Raw genomic sequence first — 17788 nt, forward strand, 5'->3', positions numbered from 1 at the left:
GGTTCTATGTTTCACTCACGAAGTGTCACTGCTAATTTCATGATTATTAAACTTTTTTCCCATTCCCACTCCAACGTGTCAAAATAATCTTCAAAATTTATAGATATCTACCAACGTTAAAATGTTTTCTACATGGGTTGTGTATATTGATTTGCTAATGATATTTATAATATATCATTTGTGGAACAAATCTGTTTAATACCAACTAAACTTATATCAAAACTTCCCTGAAGTTGAAGTGATTATTGATTAGTAAAATTAGGTTCCCTGACGGCTCACTGAGTAATGTGTTGCGGTCCATATATCACCGTTCCTTCATTGTCACTGGGCCAAAATCCTGGAACTCCCTACCTAACAGCACTGTGGGAGAACCTTCACCACACGGATTGCAGCGGTTCAAGAAGGCGGCTCACCACCACCTTCTCAAGAGCAATTAGGGATGGGCAATTAATGCTGGCCTTGCTAGCGATGCCCACATCCCGAGAATGAACGAATAAAAGCAAATACTGAGTCATACAGGCATGAAGGTATCAGGTTCAAATCTCTGAATTGTGCTGTTAGTCAATCTCAACGACAGCAGCTACAGTTGGGGCACTACAACTGATCTCAACACTCCTGGGCTTGGGAGAGGATGGAGAAATCAGCCAGGATTTCCATTCCTGATTATTATCCAGCTCTTCTTCCATCGTCCAGTAAGCCCTACTGGAAGTGCTCATATGTTAGGTAAGGACAGGATTGGACGTGGCTATATTCTCACACTTAAATCGCCTGCGTGACCCCCACTGTGTCGGCTGATATAAGACGAATGGTGATTTGGACAAGATACTGGAAGCTGATGCTTCCTATGGGGCCGTACCGCAACATGAGCTGGAGCCTTCAGAAAACTGGAATCAAACCTTAAAAACTGCACCAGTGTATTTGTGGAACTTCACACACAGAGATATGTTTCCATGGGGGTTCTCCCGCTCGTCCGGCGTAACTTCGCCGGAAGAGTCACGGAAACAATGGGAAAACTGCATAAATGGCATTTACGCTATTCTTCTGGAGTTTCCACCGATCTTCTACCAAAGTTACGGCAGACGAGTGGGAGAATCCAGGTGGAAAATCACCTCCATGCCAGTTTAAAAGAATACTGAATGTCCTTAAATCTAAAAAAGTGTGGTCAGGGGAATGGCTCAACTGGTTGAAGCAGTGAATAACCTGAGCCATAAAAACCAGCAAGATCGTAAGTTCAATCCCTTGTCAGTATTGCTATCTAATCTAAACATAGGTATGTTACAATCAGATTAAGCAGCCTAGTTTAAGGAGGGGAAAATGCACCAGGATACCCACTCCTGATCAGTAATCCCTGCTGGATGCAGAGTGTGAGGACATAATCAAGTTTGGCTGTTATTCCCCCTCGAAGTTAAATAACCTAACTATACTCACTGCTGTGGCTCACACATGAATCATGACCACTTAAGAGAGAGACCAGCCTTCCAACTGGAGTTAAGCCATACCCCAGCAAGAAATCAACCTTCTCAGTAATGAAGAGGGGGGGAAAACTGGTAGAAAGAAGAAAAAAATCTGAAGAGGGCAACAATGCAGTGGCAATTATCAATACCTATTTTTATTGTGAAAGAACCTAAAAACTTTAAGTGGGTGAAACAGCCCGTTCAATTCAAGTTTATTTTTTGCAGGAGGAATGTTAAAATGAATAGAGTATCTAAGTTTGTTTGTTCATCACTTAATATATATTAACAGGTTTCATGTGCAAGTTTTCACAAGACAAGACACTCCCACCTAGTGGTCCAAATGATAATGGACACATTTCATCAATAGTGAAAGTTTCATTTAGTGCTGGTTTTCGAAACTTGAATTAAGGTATGACCTGAGAACCTTGACTGCAATTCAGTTAACTTCTGTGCAACGTTAAACCCATGTCTTATTGCGCTTTTCCCTAGTAACAGGACATTCAATCTTCGATATGTGAGTCAGATTTCTTTTTTAAACTGGATGAATCTGACTGAATCATTGCTAGTCTTGTGAAATCTTCCTGTTCTTATTCTATTTCCTAGTAAGTGAATTGGGTGACGGGAATGTGACTAATTGGGCTGTTTCCGATATATTGGGGTGACGGAGGCTAAGAACAGATTCAGAGAATGTAAAAGTCTGTACTTTGTAATCAGCCTATAAATTTAATTTTGTGTATGTTACAAGATGCAGCGAACAATGATTGTGGTAACTGTGCAGGTGCTGGTGGATCTCCTTTGTATTTTCTGCTTTTATTTCAGATTTTCAACATTTGCGTTTTTAGTGAGGGATCAGGCCCATCGCCACTCCCATCAGAGACCACTTAAGAGTAAAATTCACCAGATCCGAGCCATCATGAAAGCGATGGAAACTATTAAACCATCACTGGGAAGAAAAACAGAGCACAATTAAAATACACCTAGTTTTACAGTCATAGTAGCAATATTTGATAGTAAACACTGTTGCTGATGAATAAAATGGTTCCTCAAGGTTTCCCTGCCACCATTTTGATAAAGTGCATCTGAATCTATTGGTCTGAACTGGCTACTTTCACATTTCATCATAGAATCATAGAAAGTTATGGCACAGAAGGAGGCCATTCGGCCCATCATGTCCGTGCTGGCCGAAAAAGAGCTATCTAGCTTAATCCCACTTTCCAGCACTTGGTCTGTAGCCTTGTAGGTCATGGCACTTCAAATGCACATCCAAGTACTTTTTAAATAAGTTGAGGGTTTCTGCCTCTACCACCATTTCAGGCAGAGAGTTCCAGACCCCCACAACTCTCTGGGTAAAAAATTTCTCCACTGCTCCTCTCTAATCCTTCTACCAATTACTTTAAATCTATGCCTCCTAGTCACTGACCCTTCTGCTAAGGGAAATAGGTCCTTCCTATCCACTCTATCTAGTCCTGTCATAATTTTATATACCTCAATTAAATCTCCCCTCAACCTCCTTTGTTCCAAGGAAAACAATCCCAGCCTATCCAATCTTTTCTCATAGCTAAAATTCTCTAGCCCTTGCAACATCCTGGTAAATCTCTTCTGTACCCTCTCTAGTGCAATCACATCTTTCCTTAATGTGGTGACCAGAACTGTACGCAGTACTCAAGCTGTGGCCTAACCAATGTTTTATACAGTTCGAGCATAGCCTCCCTGCTCTTATATTCTATGCCTCAGCTAATAAAGGAAAGTATCCCGTATGGCTTTTTAACCACCTTATCTACCTGTTCTGCTACCTTCAGGGATCTGTGGACATGCACTCCAAGGCCTTTGTTCCTCTACACTTCTCAGTATCCTCCCATTTATTGTGTATTCCCTTGCCTTGTTTGACCTCCCCAAATGCATTACCTCACGCTTCTGGAATTGAATTCCATTTGCCACTTTTCTGCCCACCTGACCAGTCCATTGATATCTTCCTGCAGTCTACAGCTTTCCTCCTCACTATCAACCACACGGCAAATTTTTGTATCATCTGCAAACTTCTTGATCAAACCCTCCACATTCAAGTCCAAATCATTAATATATACCACAAAATGCAAGGACCCAGTACTGAGCCTTGCAGGACCTCCACTGGACATCCAGTCACAAAAACACCTGTCGACCATTACCCTTTGCTTCCTGCCACTGAGCCAATTTTGGATCCAATTTGCCATTTTCCTTTGGATCCCATGGGCTTTTACTTTTTTGACCAGTCTGCCATGTGGGACCTTGTCAAAAGCCTTGCTAAAATCCATGTACACTACATCAAACGAGCTACCCTGATCGACCCTCCTTGTTACCTGCTCAAAAAATTCAATCAAGTTAGTCAGACACGACCTTCCCTTAACAAATCCATGCTGACTGTCCTTGATTAACCTGTGCCTTTCTAAATGATGATTTATGCTGTGCCTCAGAATCGATTCCAATAATTTGCCCACCACCGAGGTTAGACTGGCTGGCCTATAATTATTAGGTCCATCCCTTTCTCTCTTTTTAAACAACGGTACAATGTTAGCAGTTCTCCAATTCTCCAGTACCATGCCATTATTTCAGAATCAATATTGGCCCAATAGCACAGTGTAAAGAAAATTGTACAACTACTGGGTCAAATGCAGCTATTTCAGCCTCAAGACTTGCAATAACTCTTTCTGCTGCTGTTCCCATGGACACATACATCTGCAACAGGTAGATTGATGAGGACGAGGTTAAGTAGCCTATTCCCACTAAGCCCACTGAAATAGACTATAGAGATAAAAAGAAAGATTCTGACTGCTGTACATCTGAAATAAAACAAGAACATGCTGGAAATACACAGCAGGCCCATCAGCATTTGAAAATTAAAAGTGAAAAAAACAGTAGCTTTTTAGGTGTGGAGTTCATCATTTCTGAAGGGCCTGCGATATATTTTTCAGCATTTCTTGTTTATACGAGTCTTTATAAAGTCTGGGGGTAGGGACTTGCTAACATTTAACTGCAGGTACAAATGAAAATGTCACACAGAAGATTACACTCAGAACACACTTCAATTGCTCAGCAGGATTATTAAAATTCAAATTATATTTGTGTAGAACATTCTGTAATGGAAACAAGAAGAGTGATTAATATTTCCTCTCACCTGTTTTAAAATTCTGCATAGGACATTTCATTAAAACAGGCATATATTACTGTAGATTTTGGTGTGAGAAACCCAAAGCAAACTTGCATGGCTTTCAGAGTTTGAACAATGTATAAATTCCCCAATAAGGATTCCATATTGTTTTTATTTACTGATTCAGTTCAGTGGAAGTTTGGAAGCTGAATGAAAACTGCCAAATTAAAAACTTTTTTTTTAAGTTTGGGAAAAATATATTTTTTTTATATTCGTTCATGGGATGTGGGTGTCGCTGGTGAGGCCGGCATTTATTGCCCATCCCTAATTGCCCTTGAGAAGGTGGTGGTGAGCCGCCTTCTTGAACCGCTGTAGTCCGTGTGGTGACGGTTCTCCCACAGTGCTGTTAGGGAGTTCCAGGATTTTGACCCAGCGACGATGAAGGAACGGCGATATATTTCCAAGTCAGGATGATGTGTGACTTGGAGGGGAACGTGCAGGTGGTGTTGTTCCCATGTGCCTGCTGCTCTTGTCCTTCTAGATGGTAGAGGTCGCGGGTTTGGGAGGTGCTGTCGAAGAAGCCTTGGCGAGTAGCTGCATTGCATCCTGTGGATGGTACACACTGCAGCCACTGTGCACCGGTGGTGAAGGGAGTGAATGTTTAGGGTGGTGGATGGGGTGCCAATCAAGCGGGCAGCTTTATCTTGGATGGTGTTGAGCTTCTTGAGTGTTGTTGGAGCTGCACTCATCCAGGCAAGTGGAGAGTATTCCATCACACTCCTGACTTGTGCCTTGTAGATGGTGGAAAGGCTTTGAGGAGTGAGGAGGTGAGTCACTCGCCACAGAATACCCAGCCTCTGACCTGCTCTCGTAGCCACAGTATTTATATGGCTGGTCCAGTTAAGTTTCTGGTCAATGGTGACCCCCACTCTTCTTGTTTTTTATTAAAGTTAATGATTTCCTTCCATTATAGGATGTTCCAATCAACAGTAATATGAATTTTAATAGCCCTGCTAAGTGATTGAAGCACATTTTGAATATAATCATTTATGTGATGCTTTTTTGAGAAATGTTTTCACCTAAATTTCAATATGAATAGTTAATATTTGTTTCAATGAAAGTATTTTAATTGTCAGTAACTTTTTTTCTAAAATACAATTAAGCTTAATCCAGGTATATACTATTCTATAACATACCTGGCAATACAATAACATCATCTTCAGGTCCTGGCACAGAGTGGTTGTATCCACCCCAACCTTCTGCAACTCCCTCCCAGGACAAGGGTGAAGACCACATGGAAATGCTCACCAAGGGGTTAGATGGACCTAGAAAATATTAACTGTTAAATAAATATACCATCATAATAAAATGTATCTGATCTTGAGCACACAAAGCAATGCAACCAGGGAAAACATGGACTCCTGTGCTACTGAGGCCAAGGAAATGTCGCATATGGAAAATAACTGCCTATAGTGGAATTGGGCAGATGTGGAGATAGATATATAATCTGGAAGTTTTTTCAATGCCATTGGAGCCAGAAAGAAATTGTATAAAATCTTACCCTCAATGGAATAAATAAATGGTTAATGTAATTGATAGGGTAGCCTTGCTTGGATTGTGAAGGAACAGGATTGATAAACCAAATAGCCTTTTTCATTCTGTGCTTCCTTTTGTTTTTATGTACAATTGTCCAGAAGCAAAGGGCACAGTGAATCTTGCTAACAGACTAGAAAGGCTGGTGCCCCATAGACCATAGAAGTTTACAGCATAGAAGGAGGCTTTTCAGCTCTTCGTTGGAGCAATCCAAAACTAATCCTATTGCCCTGCTGACTCCCATAGCCCTGTATCTTACTTTGCTTCAAATGTTTATTGATTCTTCCCTTAAAAGATGTAATGATGTCCACCTCAACTACTCCCTATGGCAAAGCAGTCCATGCTCTAACAATTCCTTCCGTAAAGGAATTGCTCTTAACTTTTCTACTCACTGTCTTGGTGACAATTTTCAATTAGATCACAAATCATGAATTCTAAAAGTTTGCCCACAACTGCTGTTTGACTAACTGGTCTATACTTACCTGGTTTGTTCTCTTCGCCCTTTTGAGCAGAGGTGTTTACCATGGCTACTCTATAATCTCCCATCACAATTTGCATATCTAAGGAATATTTGCATACCAAATGAACCCGAACACCATCAGCATTCTGCAGCTAATATTACTACACTAGAAATGGGTATATTGATCAGATCAGATTATACCATAGGTCAGATATACTGCAGTGCTCCCTCTACATTAAACGCCTTGGGACATTTTACTATGTTAGAGGCGCTGTATAAATGCAGGTTGTTGTTGTACATCGCTCTGGCAATGAAGATAAATCCAGCCAAAAAGGTAATTTAAAAAAATATATTTGTTCTCAGGATGTGGGTGACACTGGCAAGGATGTATTTATTGCCCACCCCTAGTTGCCAAAGAAGGTGGTGGCGGGCCATCTCCTAGTGGTGATGGTGCTCCCACAAAGATAAGCCTTCGCAAAATACCATTGTCTTGATCTCTTTCAGTGAAGTTACTGAATTAATACCAATTACAGTTCAGTACTAACGTTCATGTTACATACCCAGGATAGTTGAAGCAGAAGGTGGAATCTGTGTGGTCACTTCCACAATTTCTTCTGCTTTAAAAGTCACATTGATTCTTCCTATCCCTGCAACTGAAAAAAAAACAAAAATACTTTGAGTCCAGAAATAAGAAAATTAAACAAAGTAGAAAACACCTGACCATCAATTAGTTAACACAAGAGCAGATTTCAGCTTTTGGAGTGGTATATAGCAACTAAATGATGATAGGTCCAATCCAGGGCTTCCTGGGAAAAATAGGCATAATGGTAGAAGAATTATTTTCTCCAGGGTTCCAATTCTGAGTTTCAACAAGTTAATTCTGAGTCTATACTTGGATTGAAGGGGGTGGGGTTGGGGTGGGGGTGGTGGGGGGGGGGGGGGTTGGTGAGAAGATGTGGGGAAGTTAAGGGAGTACCAAAATACGTTCAAAAATAGTAGCACTTAGTGGAAGTCATATAGTGAGGACACCTCACATGTGCAATCCCCTGGAATCACGATTCCAGTAGGAAAGTAGACATTTTATGCTACAATCACCACCAGTACTACGTGTAATTTCCATTCCCCATCCTCTTAGGTGAGCTCTTGACTTAGGCACAAGCTAGGCTAAATGATTTAAATTGTCTGACCTCACAAAAAAAGCAAAAGTTCAAACTCTGCAGCATTCAGCAAGTGCTACGCTAACTGCGATCCGCTCCTGAATCCTCTGTTGTCTAGACTGGAAAGTCTACACTTCTGCTTTCCTTAACAAATTGTACAGTGACATCTTAAGTGCTTCCTTGGTAGAACAAGACTGAGGCAATGGAGGGAGTAAAACAAAAAAATTATTGCAATAAAAAAGGATGTTAAGTTATTTCTTTTTTAAAAACTACTCATCATAGAGGTGGAATAATAATCGCTGCTCCCGAAGATTTTACCAGTCGTCAAAAGAAAACAGCCACTGCGAAGCTGGAAATCCACACACCAGATATTTACATATCATAAAAATAAGGATTTGATCGATAATTACATTTTTATCTGGCAGTAAATCCTTATTGAATACTCAGGGTATTGTGTGTTGGCCAGTATGTATCAGCTTTGCAAAATAACTCGCGGAAAGTCAGGGCAACCTTATAACAGAGCAGGAGGCTTTGCAGAAAGCAGTAACTAATATGAATTTATTGCGATTAATTAAGAATCAATGCCTTTCTATTGACTTCCTTCTACACACCACAGTTGTCCTCAAATCTTCTGTAATCATAAAGTAAAAGGTCAAAAGTAAAATGACCTCCAACAGAATGTACAATCTGAACATCCTCTGAGCACAAGCAGCTGCTGGACCCCCACCGCCAGCTGAAAGTGTTAAAAATCTGCTTATGAATAAAAAAAAACTGAATCTGTCAGTGTGGGGAGCCCAGTCACATTCCCCATACAGAATTATTGCTCTCAGTGCAGCTGCAATTTTGTGTTTCTATTGTAAGTGGGTTCCTCCCCTTAGCCAGCCCCCTACAAGTGTTCTTTGTTACGATGGAGTCAAGCGATTATACGGTTTCCCGCTAGAGTAACGTACCCAGCTGCCTAACTCCTGACACACGAACAACAGGGCCTGCGTCTGCAAGACGGGAGTTTAACATGCCAAACCTTTTGCATAAGTCAAGTGGGAACAAATGATGCTTTATCAGCCTGCTGACAAGGCAGTCCACCCTCCCTTTGATGTGGCGACTGCTCGCTGTCTTTAACAGCTTTTCTTTTCAGCCTTAATACTCATCCCTTTTTTGATATGCTCCATGCTCATTATCCTTGCCCCATTTCAGGTCTTTTGATTGAAAGCTGGCTCAACAGTTACCAGGAGGCCAATAAGAAAAAGTGGCTCCATGTCGTCCGGCCTCCAAGAAAGGCTTTTCTTGTGTGGTGGCCTAAATCTGGACCAAAGTCAACAGAGATGCCTTGTTCTTTGAGGCAGATAGGGGCCTAAGCGTGAAATTATCAAATTGGCTCTGACTACAGACTGTGAAGTCAGCAGATGAAGGCTGGATCCACAGTTATAATCACATGATTCTCCAAAGCCTCAATGGTACTTCTGTGAGAAACATTATTTAAAGAGAAATGTCTAGTTTATTTTTAAAATCTTATTCAAAATGGAATGAACCAACCCTAATGTCATGTGGAAATACGTTCCTTGTTTAAATAAGTACGACTTAGAGTAAAAGTTATGACGTGCACACGGGTGTATGCATCTGGGCAAGAACATGTTGTCTTAATATTCTTCATTTTCTCCCTGTCTCGAGCCTGCTTAATTGTTAACCAGTATAACATGTACAAGTTTTTAATATATTTTTCTAGCTTCATTTATTCTCTTTCTTAAGTATGTTATACCTGCGTCAGAATTACAGACTTATATAAATGCTGAAGAGGCTAAATTGTTTGTGTATCAACCTATTTAATTATTTATTCTGTAATTATATTCAGATGAAAATTGCCTGAAAGCCGCTGTTAGTTCTTACAGCAAATAAAGGAAGTAAAACTATTGCATTGGAGAGGGTAAACTAAAGGTGCATGGTTTGTAACTCAGAAAAACAAAGTCGTACATAATCACGCACTGCTTTGAAAATTGAGATTTTTTCTAATGTTGTCACTTTATTGCAATGTTTATTTACCTTAGAACAGCTTATTTGACTGAATTATTCCATTGGCATCTGCATGATGAGAAAAGTGCAAAACACTGCAATTGCTAGTTTCCCAGATTATTCACCTCTGCAATTTTCAAAACTATTTACAATAACAAACCCAAGGGCTTTTTTAATTTAAAAAAATCTTCGGGAATGATGGTCTCCCAATTTATTTTTCTGTTCCAGCATCCATTTGTATAAGCATTGATTTGTCTAATTCTGAAAACGACCCTCCTAGCGGCGCAGAATGTTGCTCTATCGATGTACTGTGCGACGGCTTAGTCAGTTGCAGACCAACAGTTCCGCACAATGTGAGTCCCTGAAATGTACCAAGCTGTCTGGGAGGAGAAGACAAAGAGCAGGGGCAGACCACCAGAGGTCATCATACCTCTTTCTTTGCCAGGAAATATTATCTTAAAAAAGGGGGAAAATAATTAAAAGTACTTTCTTGGCAGCTGTGGCCTTTCAGCGTGCCGTTTGATAGTGTTGTAATACTGCTTGTAAAACGTGAGAATGAAGCACTGTGAAGAGAATGGAAAGCAGAAGACAGTGGAGCTTTGTTCAAACAGGCAGTTTTCTAAACAGCGATGGGATCAATTCTATTGTTTTCCGTTCGTGACAAAAATGCATTTGCTGAACTTGTGACAACATAAATGCATTGTTCCAAGGTGTAAATAAACATCTCTCTTTCTCACCAATTGTACTGCTGCATGACCTGAGCAAGACAATCAACGAATGAAGCAGAAATAGAGGGAGTTTACTAACAAATTTAAAAATGGAAAATGCCACAAAAGCCATTCTGAACCCCTGCCCCAATATATCAATGGAAAAATCTTGGTTTATGTTTAAAAGATTTTTTTAATAGAAATAGTTCTGGCTATGTAACGATTCCATCTGTTTAATCATTTATTCTGCACCTGTACCTATATCAAAAGAGAATTATTGGAATTCTCTGCCCTTTTTTCTACATTAAAAGAGTTATTGTCATCCTCTCTGGGGAGATGTTCTTTATGACTGGAATTAAAACAGTCTCCATATACATGCCCATTGTAGCTGCAAACTAACTGTAATTAGAATGTCTTAAAGATAGTGACACGCTGTGCAATGCTACAACCGTTTAGTAACAATATCAAAATAATATCTGTATCTTCAACAATGTGATGGGACTTGTGTGCCACAGAGCTATGGAACACCAGGGTCAGAAAACATGTTTATTCCTGCGCATCAAGCACCACTCAATGACCAATGCGTATTTTTTGCCGTGCTGCATAGTCCTGTTGCTGTGGCAACTAAAAGACCACTTGGACAATGTGCAGGTGCTACATCACTGCTTTTATGTTGTATGTTAAAAAGAACAGAACTCTGAAACTGAGGGCTCTGAATAGTGCTGTTCTAGTTTATCTTTTCCTAGTTTCTTCATTTCATAAAACTGTGGCAGGAGACAAGAAGGGGAAAGAAAATGCTTCCTTTAACTCCCTTTAACACATGCTATTTCTCCTGGGGTACCAGCACAGTACCAATTAGGTGTAAAAGCACACCAGAAGTATTTGTAAATGCCTATTTCAATATTTACCTGCAGACACATAAATCTCCATCCTAATTATGAATAACATACGTTGATAGTGACCTGGGGCTAACAGTGTAAGGTTTACTGCTACACAGTGAAAGTTGTAAGAAAAAAGTATTTATTAACTAACTGGTAAACTAACAAAAGAAATATGAGGGCAATTATTCTAATTCATGAATATGGGATAAAACTGATAACTTGGCGCTCCAGGGAAGGAGCTTCCTACAACATATTGGGAATTCAGGTGCAGAGGGTCACACCCCCTGCATGATTTTCTGTTCATGGAGCCCTAGTTCACAAACTTCACCCCACAATCTTCTCTTCTATACAATAAATGCAACTTGCATATTGGGGAAATTATGATTTAAATATAGCATAAATGACATGCAAATTATAGGTTATCAATGTAATCACATAATTAGAATATCCAGTATGCCATCCAAATATAATACGATTAGATGCAATGCTCATTCAGAGTTAGTGGGAGGAAAATCGAGCCTAATGATTTTTAAACTATTTGTGAAAATAGGAAATACTTAGCATTGATACAATTTTATTCTTTCTCCTCCTGAAAATTTGACCTGTTGTGCAAGCAAAACATAATCATAGATAACGAAGACCTGTCATGTATCCTCTCCATTCATTACCATTTTTGCAATAGTGACATTTTTGGAGCAGTTAGTACAAAACTTTGTGAAAATATAGTTTGCGGAGTTCTGTGGGATGGTGCCATACTGCATTGGAACTCCAAAGCGATGAGACAGGAACTAATAGGAAATCAGATTCATCCTCTGCATACTGAGTTATCTTTTCTGTCAGAAAGAGGGATGAGCAAAAGCTGAACACTTCCTAACGGGGAGAAAGAGTTGTAGTAAGACACCTCCTGGAGGCCGTACCAAGTGCAGGATTAGCAATGGTCTGATGGCAGGTCAACTGCCTGTGCTCTGAACTGATGTGTAATATGGTATCACAGAGATACCTACAAAAGGAAAATGTGGAAATTAATTTACAAAAAAATCTTTTTAAGAAAAGTTATTAATAAAGGATTAGATATTTAACTTCACTGGGCACAATTGGAAATTTATTTTTTTCAGCTGGAATCCTGGAACAGTTTGAGGCCACAGAATGTCTCATGACTGAGGTCATAGTAATAGGAAGTGAATTTTAAATGGTCCACTTTCTCTCTCAGTCTCCAGTTCTCTCTTGTTCGTCCTTGATTTTTCTCATCCACCCAAATTGGAATACCCTCCTGCTATCAATATGGGCAACAGCTACTAAAACACATTCAGAGAGGAAAAGGACTGTTAAAGCTAGGGTTCTAATTCAATCCTTTGAACTTTAATTTAATGTTCTGCTGCTGAAGCTACAAATTACCCACAATTTTATAACATTTAGCCATTAAATTAATGTTTTTGATATCATTATTTTTTCAACACAGTGAAGAACAAGAAATCATAATATGGTATTAAAACCTCATATTTCACTCACCCAGATATGTGACTGTCCTTTCACTGCTGTTGAAGAACCAATCACATGTACTGTTATTGTCTGGTGAAGGAAGAGACTGAAGTGATTGTCCTTTAATTTTTCCACACCTTACTGCCACACTGAGGGAAAGGGGAAGGTTTCGATGTTGTATAAGGAGATAGCTTCCAGGACTGAAGTTGTCAAAGGTTGCTGAATACTGAAATTTGTTTAGAAAAATATAGAATACATGTAAATAAAAACATACATTTTAAACCCCAAAAAGTATTGTTAAACTACTAAAGAATCTTTGGATGAGTGAGAAATAAAAGTTTTCTACCAAACATTAGAAAGTAAAACTTCCTGTAGTGTGTACACTCCAACCCCACATTGGGAACCCCAGTTCATATAATTTTACTCGGAAAAGATTAGTAGTCCAATTTATGCTAATGTTTGGAGTTCCACTGGTATCACTTGCCACAAGTAACATACACGATAACATCAGTCTCCTTCAGGTACATACTAGGGCCATCAAGCAAACCTCAGCTTCTGTATTGGAGCAAGTGGATCTATTTTGACTTTTTTTTAAATTCGTTTATGGGATGTGGGCGTCGCTGGCGAAGCCGGCATTAATTGCCCATCCCTAATTGCCCTTGAGAAGGTGGTGGTGAGCCGCCTTCTTGAACCGCTGCAGTCCATGTGGTGAAGGTTCTCCCACAGTGCTGTTAGGAAGGGAGTTCCAGGATTTTGACCCAGCGACAATGAAGGAACTGCGATATATTTCCAAGTCGGGATGGTGTGTGACTTGGAGGGGAACGTGCAGGTGGTGTTGCTCCCATGTGCCTGCTGCTCTTGTCCTTCTAGGTGGTAGAGATCGCGGGTTTGGGAGGTGCTGTCGAAGAAGCCTTGGCGAGTTGCTGCAGTGCATCCTGTGGATGGTATACACTGGCGACCGACCAGTGGAGCACATTGATCAACGGCCCATTCTGGCGGCGAAGAGACCCCGGCAGTTTTGAGGCCCCGGCCTCATTTAAATCTGGCAGGCGAGCTGCAGGGCACCAAACAGGCATCCTGGTGCAGCTCGCCGGATTGGGTCCTCCAAAATTGATCAGCTACGACCAAAAATTAGCAATCAAGGTCCTACTTATGTCATAGGACCCCGATGCACTGATGCTGTTGATGGTGGAGGCAAATCCAGTAAAAAGCCTATCTGGTATTGTTGGTGAGAAAAATCCTCTGCTATACAAACACACAGAACAAAGATAGCCCAACATATCTCTGACATTGGTCTCAATTTTAAAATGATAGTCCGGGTGCGGGACGATATTTAAACCAACAATTCAAATACTTGAAATGTGCATGAATGTAATTAATTATGCTGGCAAGCAATTTCGACACTGCCTCAATGTGTTTCCCCTGCTGTGTGAAACACGCCATGGTGAAGGAGTCGTGTTTCAGCCGGCAGCCATTTGGCCATTTAAATCCCTGTTTGACAGAAGGGGATAAAAAGTGAGTTATTGCAGCAGGGCACTCAGTTCTCTCAGACAAACTTTTGGCTGGGAGATCTTTAGACTGAAAATTCTTGGTTTCCACTCAGAATTGTTCTGTTTACACATATTTACCAACGTTTTCGTCCCTCTTAAACTGACACAGTCAGGATGGGGTGGGCGGGGGGGGGCGCGATGGCTGCATTCACCAGTACATTCGAGGGCGAGCAACATCACCATCCTCGCCAGGCATGGCGTGCACTTCCGCCACTTGGAGCTCCACAACACAGTGCTGCACCACAGGCACAAGAGCACAGAGGGCAACAACAGAGGGAGCGACGTCGCAGGAGGCACCACCCTCGTCAGAGAGTCTACAGGCCGAGGCTCAGCTTTATGGACCTCTCTGAGGAGCAGTACATATCGAGGCTCAGAATGTGTCACCAGGTGATCACAGACATCTGCATCCTCCTTCATGCTGAGCTGCTCCTGGCTGGGCCTGGCAGCATCTCATTACCCGTCGCAGTTAAAGTCACCACTGCCCTCAACTTCTTCGCCTCTGGATCATTCCAGGGTGTCATCGGTGACATCGCCGGGGTCTCTCAGTCGTCTGCACACAAGTGTATAAAGCATGTCACTGACAGCTTGTTTCGCAGGGCCTCGCAATATGTCATGGACGACCTCAGCCAGACGGAGAAGGCAGTGGGATTCCCCTCTGTATCTGGCTTCCCACGGGTACAGGGTGCAATCGATTGCACGCATACAGCAATCTGAGCACCTCCACACGAGCCAGGACTGTTCATCAACAGAAAGGGGCATCACTCCATCAACACTCAGCTCGTTTGTGACCACCACAAAAGATTTCTTCATGTGTGCACCAGATTCCCTGGCAGTTGCCACGATTCGTTCATTCTGAGGGAATCCAACATTCCGCCCCTCTTTCAGGCACCGAACACCCTTAAGGGCTGACTCCTCGGGGACAAGGGATACCCCCATTAACGTGGCTCGTGACACCTCTGAGGAACCCCATCAGCGAGCAACAGCGTTGATACAACGACAGCCACATCGCCACCAGGTTTATAACTGAACATGCAATAGGGTTGCAGAAGTTACGATTTCGGTGCCTCGATCATTCTGGGGGAGTGCTTCAATACGCACCAGCAAGAGTGGGTCGCATTATATTAGTGTGTTGTGTCCTGCACAACATGACGCAACAGAGAGGGGTACCCGTTGAGGAGGCCCCATCCCCTCATCCACCATCCACACTGAGGAGGAGCAGAAGGAGGAGGAGGAGGAGGAAGAGGAGGAGGACGACAAACCCATGGGCAGAGCAGCGGCTCATGTGGCTGCTCGTGAGGCCAGGGAGTCTCTCATATGTGAACGGTTCTCATAAGATCAGAAACTGAGAAGAGTCCAGTCTTCACACCACCTGGAAAGACCAGCACCAACACCAGCCCACCTCCCCCTCACCCTGCTCAAAACAGTCCTGGCAACTACACATACACCCACTGTAAAGTGACCCACAAGGTGGCATCAAGTGTCACCGTTCATGATGAAGCACATGAAAGGGCGTTATCAAATAAAGCCTGTCAAGAATGGACAAGGTGTGGCAGTAGTGGTGAGAATGATAACATTTAATGTGACTTTAACAGAAACCAAATATAAATGAAAAACATGACAGTCTGTCAGACACCCTTGTGCATACCCTTCGTGATCACAAATCCTTAGCCTTTCTCTTACGACTACATCTACGTGGTGCATTCCCTGTGGTTGCAGCAGAGGTAGTGGCAGTTTCTCATGTCCGTGGCCGGACTGCTTAGATGCTTTCGGCCTGCGCCCTCTGGGTTTCGGTGCTCGTGAGGGCCCCTCCAAAGACTGCTCCACCTGCACCTGTGCAGGGGCAGACTCGGCCACTTGGAGAGGGGGTTGCATTACGGATATTGGTTGAGGGGGGGGCAATGGGTGAGACATGGGAGTGCTTTGAGTGGCGTCCCCACTTCCATGTCCCCTTTCGCCACCATCCCTCCCCTGGGCCAGGCCCACATCTCTCCTACCACCCTGCTGGGCAACAGTTTGGAGGACATGTGTGATGCCTTGGAAGGCCACTTCTAAAGTTTCTGTCAGACTGTTTAAGGCAGCAGAATGTTGTTCACCCTGAGTCCACGTGGCCATTGTCAGGGCCTGAATGGACTCATTTGTGAGTCGTGCTTGAAGCTCAATGGAGCTAGCCTTCAATCCATCGCAGACATTCCCGCACTTACCTGCGACACTATCTCAGACATTCCCGCAGTTCCCTGCGACATTATCTCAGACATTTCAGCAGTTACGTGCGACACTATCTCAGACAGTTGCTTACAACTCTGTGACTATCTCAGAGATTCCCTCACGTCCCTGTGAAACTAACTCAGAGCTTCCCTCCTGTACCTGTGCCACCATTCCACTAATGCAGAATTGGACTCCTCCATCCTCTGTGCTATTGTGGAGAGTATGCGTGGCACCTGTTATATTACCTCGCAAATGTGCTTCTGCCCCTCGATCATTCTCCTTTTAAAGGATGGCCTCCGGGGTTTAGCATCTGCGTCCAGCTGAGCAGAGCCTGGAGAGGAGTGCTCCCACTGACACGGATTCTCCACAGCTGCCCCTGCCACCAGTGTCTGCTCATGCTCACTTGTGTGTGGTGACTCACCAGGTGCCAACCCAACTGACCACTAGGACCCACCGAGGTTTGAGTGTCTGCGCTGGTGGATGGCTCACTAAGATGTGACGGTGCACCCTCAGAGGCCAGCAGGTGCCCTGAGGAATCGCCCTCTGCCGTCACTGCAGTCGTTGAAGGGTCTGTAAGAGAACAGAAGGCAATATTAAGCATCATCATAGATGGGTCATGTTACAATGAGCATACTGAGGTGTTCAACATTGTTAACATCAATTCGTGTTGTGTGTGATAAATGTTAAAGTTGTGTTACCAGATGTTTGTGGGGTGCCAGTCTCGGTGTCCCCGACGGACAGGCACTCGAGAACGCGGTCTCTACTCCTAAAAGGGGAGAGAGTACAGACGTGTGAGTGAGTGATGGTGAAGTGGCCAACCGATGAATGCATTGCTTTGGCTGAGGCTGACCATGAAAGAGATTCATCAGAGGGTGAGAATGAGACAGAGGCATCACATTGGATCAGGATTGGGGTGAGTGGTACTGGTGGGGTCACAAATGGGGAGGTAAGTTGAGGATGAGCTTTAAGTGGGTGTGAGGAGTGATGCGATGGAGTAGTCTTGACAGTACAGAATGAGTTGGGTTGGGGGGTGATGTGGACCACGGAATGCAGGAGAATCAGTAAGTGTGCTCACTTTTGCTGACCTAGTTAGGTCATTGAAACGCTTCCTGCACTGGACCCACGTGCAGGATATGTTGCTGCTGCTGGTGACCTCCTCTGCCATCTCGAG

General features: G+C 42.7%; 1 protein-coding gene across 1 annotated transcript in view; it reads right to left on the reverse strand.

The window, feature by feature from the left end:
• The window catches only part of LOC137321923 (fibrocystin-like), a 440431-nt gene that overhangs the window by 130246 nt on the left and 292397 nt on the right, over positions 1-17788 (reverse strand). Inside the window, exons 49-51 of the mRNA XM_067984789.1 lie at positions 12893-13088; positions 7192-7284; positions 5775-5903 (exon numbers count right to left, since the gene is read on the reverse strand). Coding sequence (XP_067840890.1) covers positions 5775-5903; positions 7192-7284; positions 12893-13088 — 418 coding nt within the window. The remainder of the gene's footprint in view (positions 1-5774; positions 5904-7191; positions 7285-12892; positions 13089-17788) is intronic.

The sequence above is a fragment of the Heptranchias perlo genome, chromosome 5 (genome assembly GCF_035084215.1).
Source record: "Heptranchias perlo isolate sHepPer1 chromosome 5, sHepPer1.hap1, whole genome shotgun sequence".
Classification (NCBI taxonomy): Eukaryota; Metazoa; Chordata; class Chondrichthyes; order Hexanchiformes; family Hexanchidae; genus Heptranchias; species Heptranchias perlo.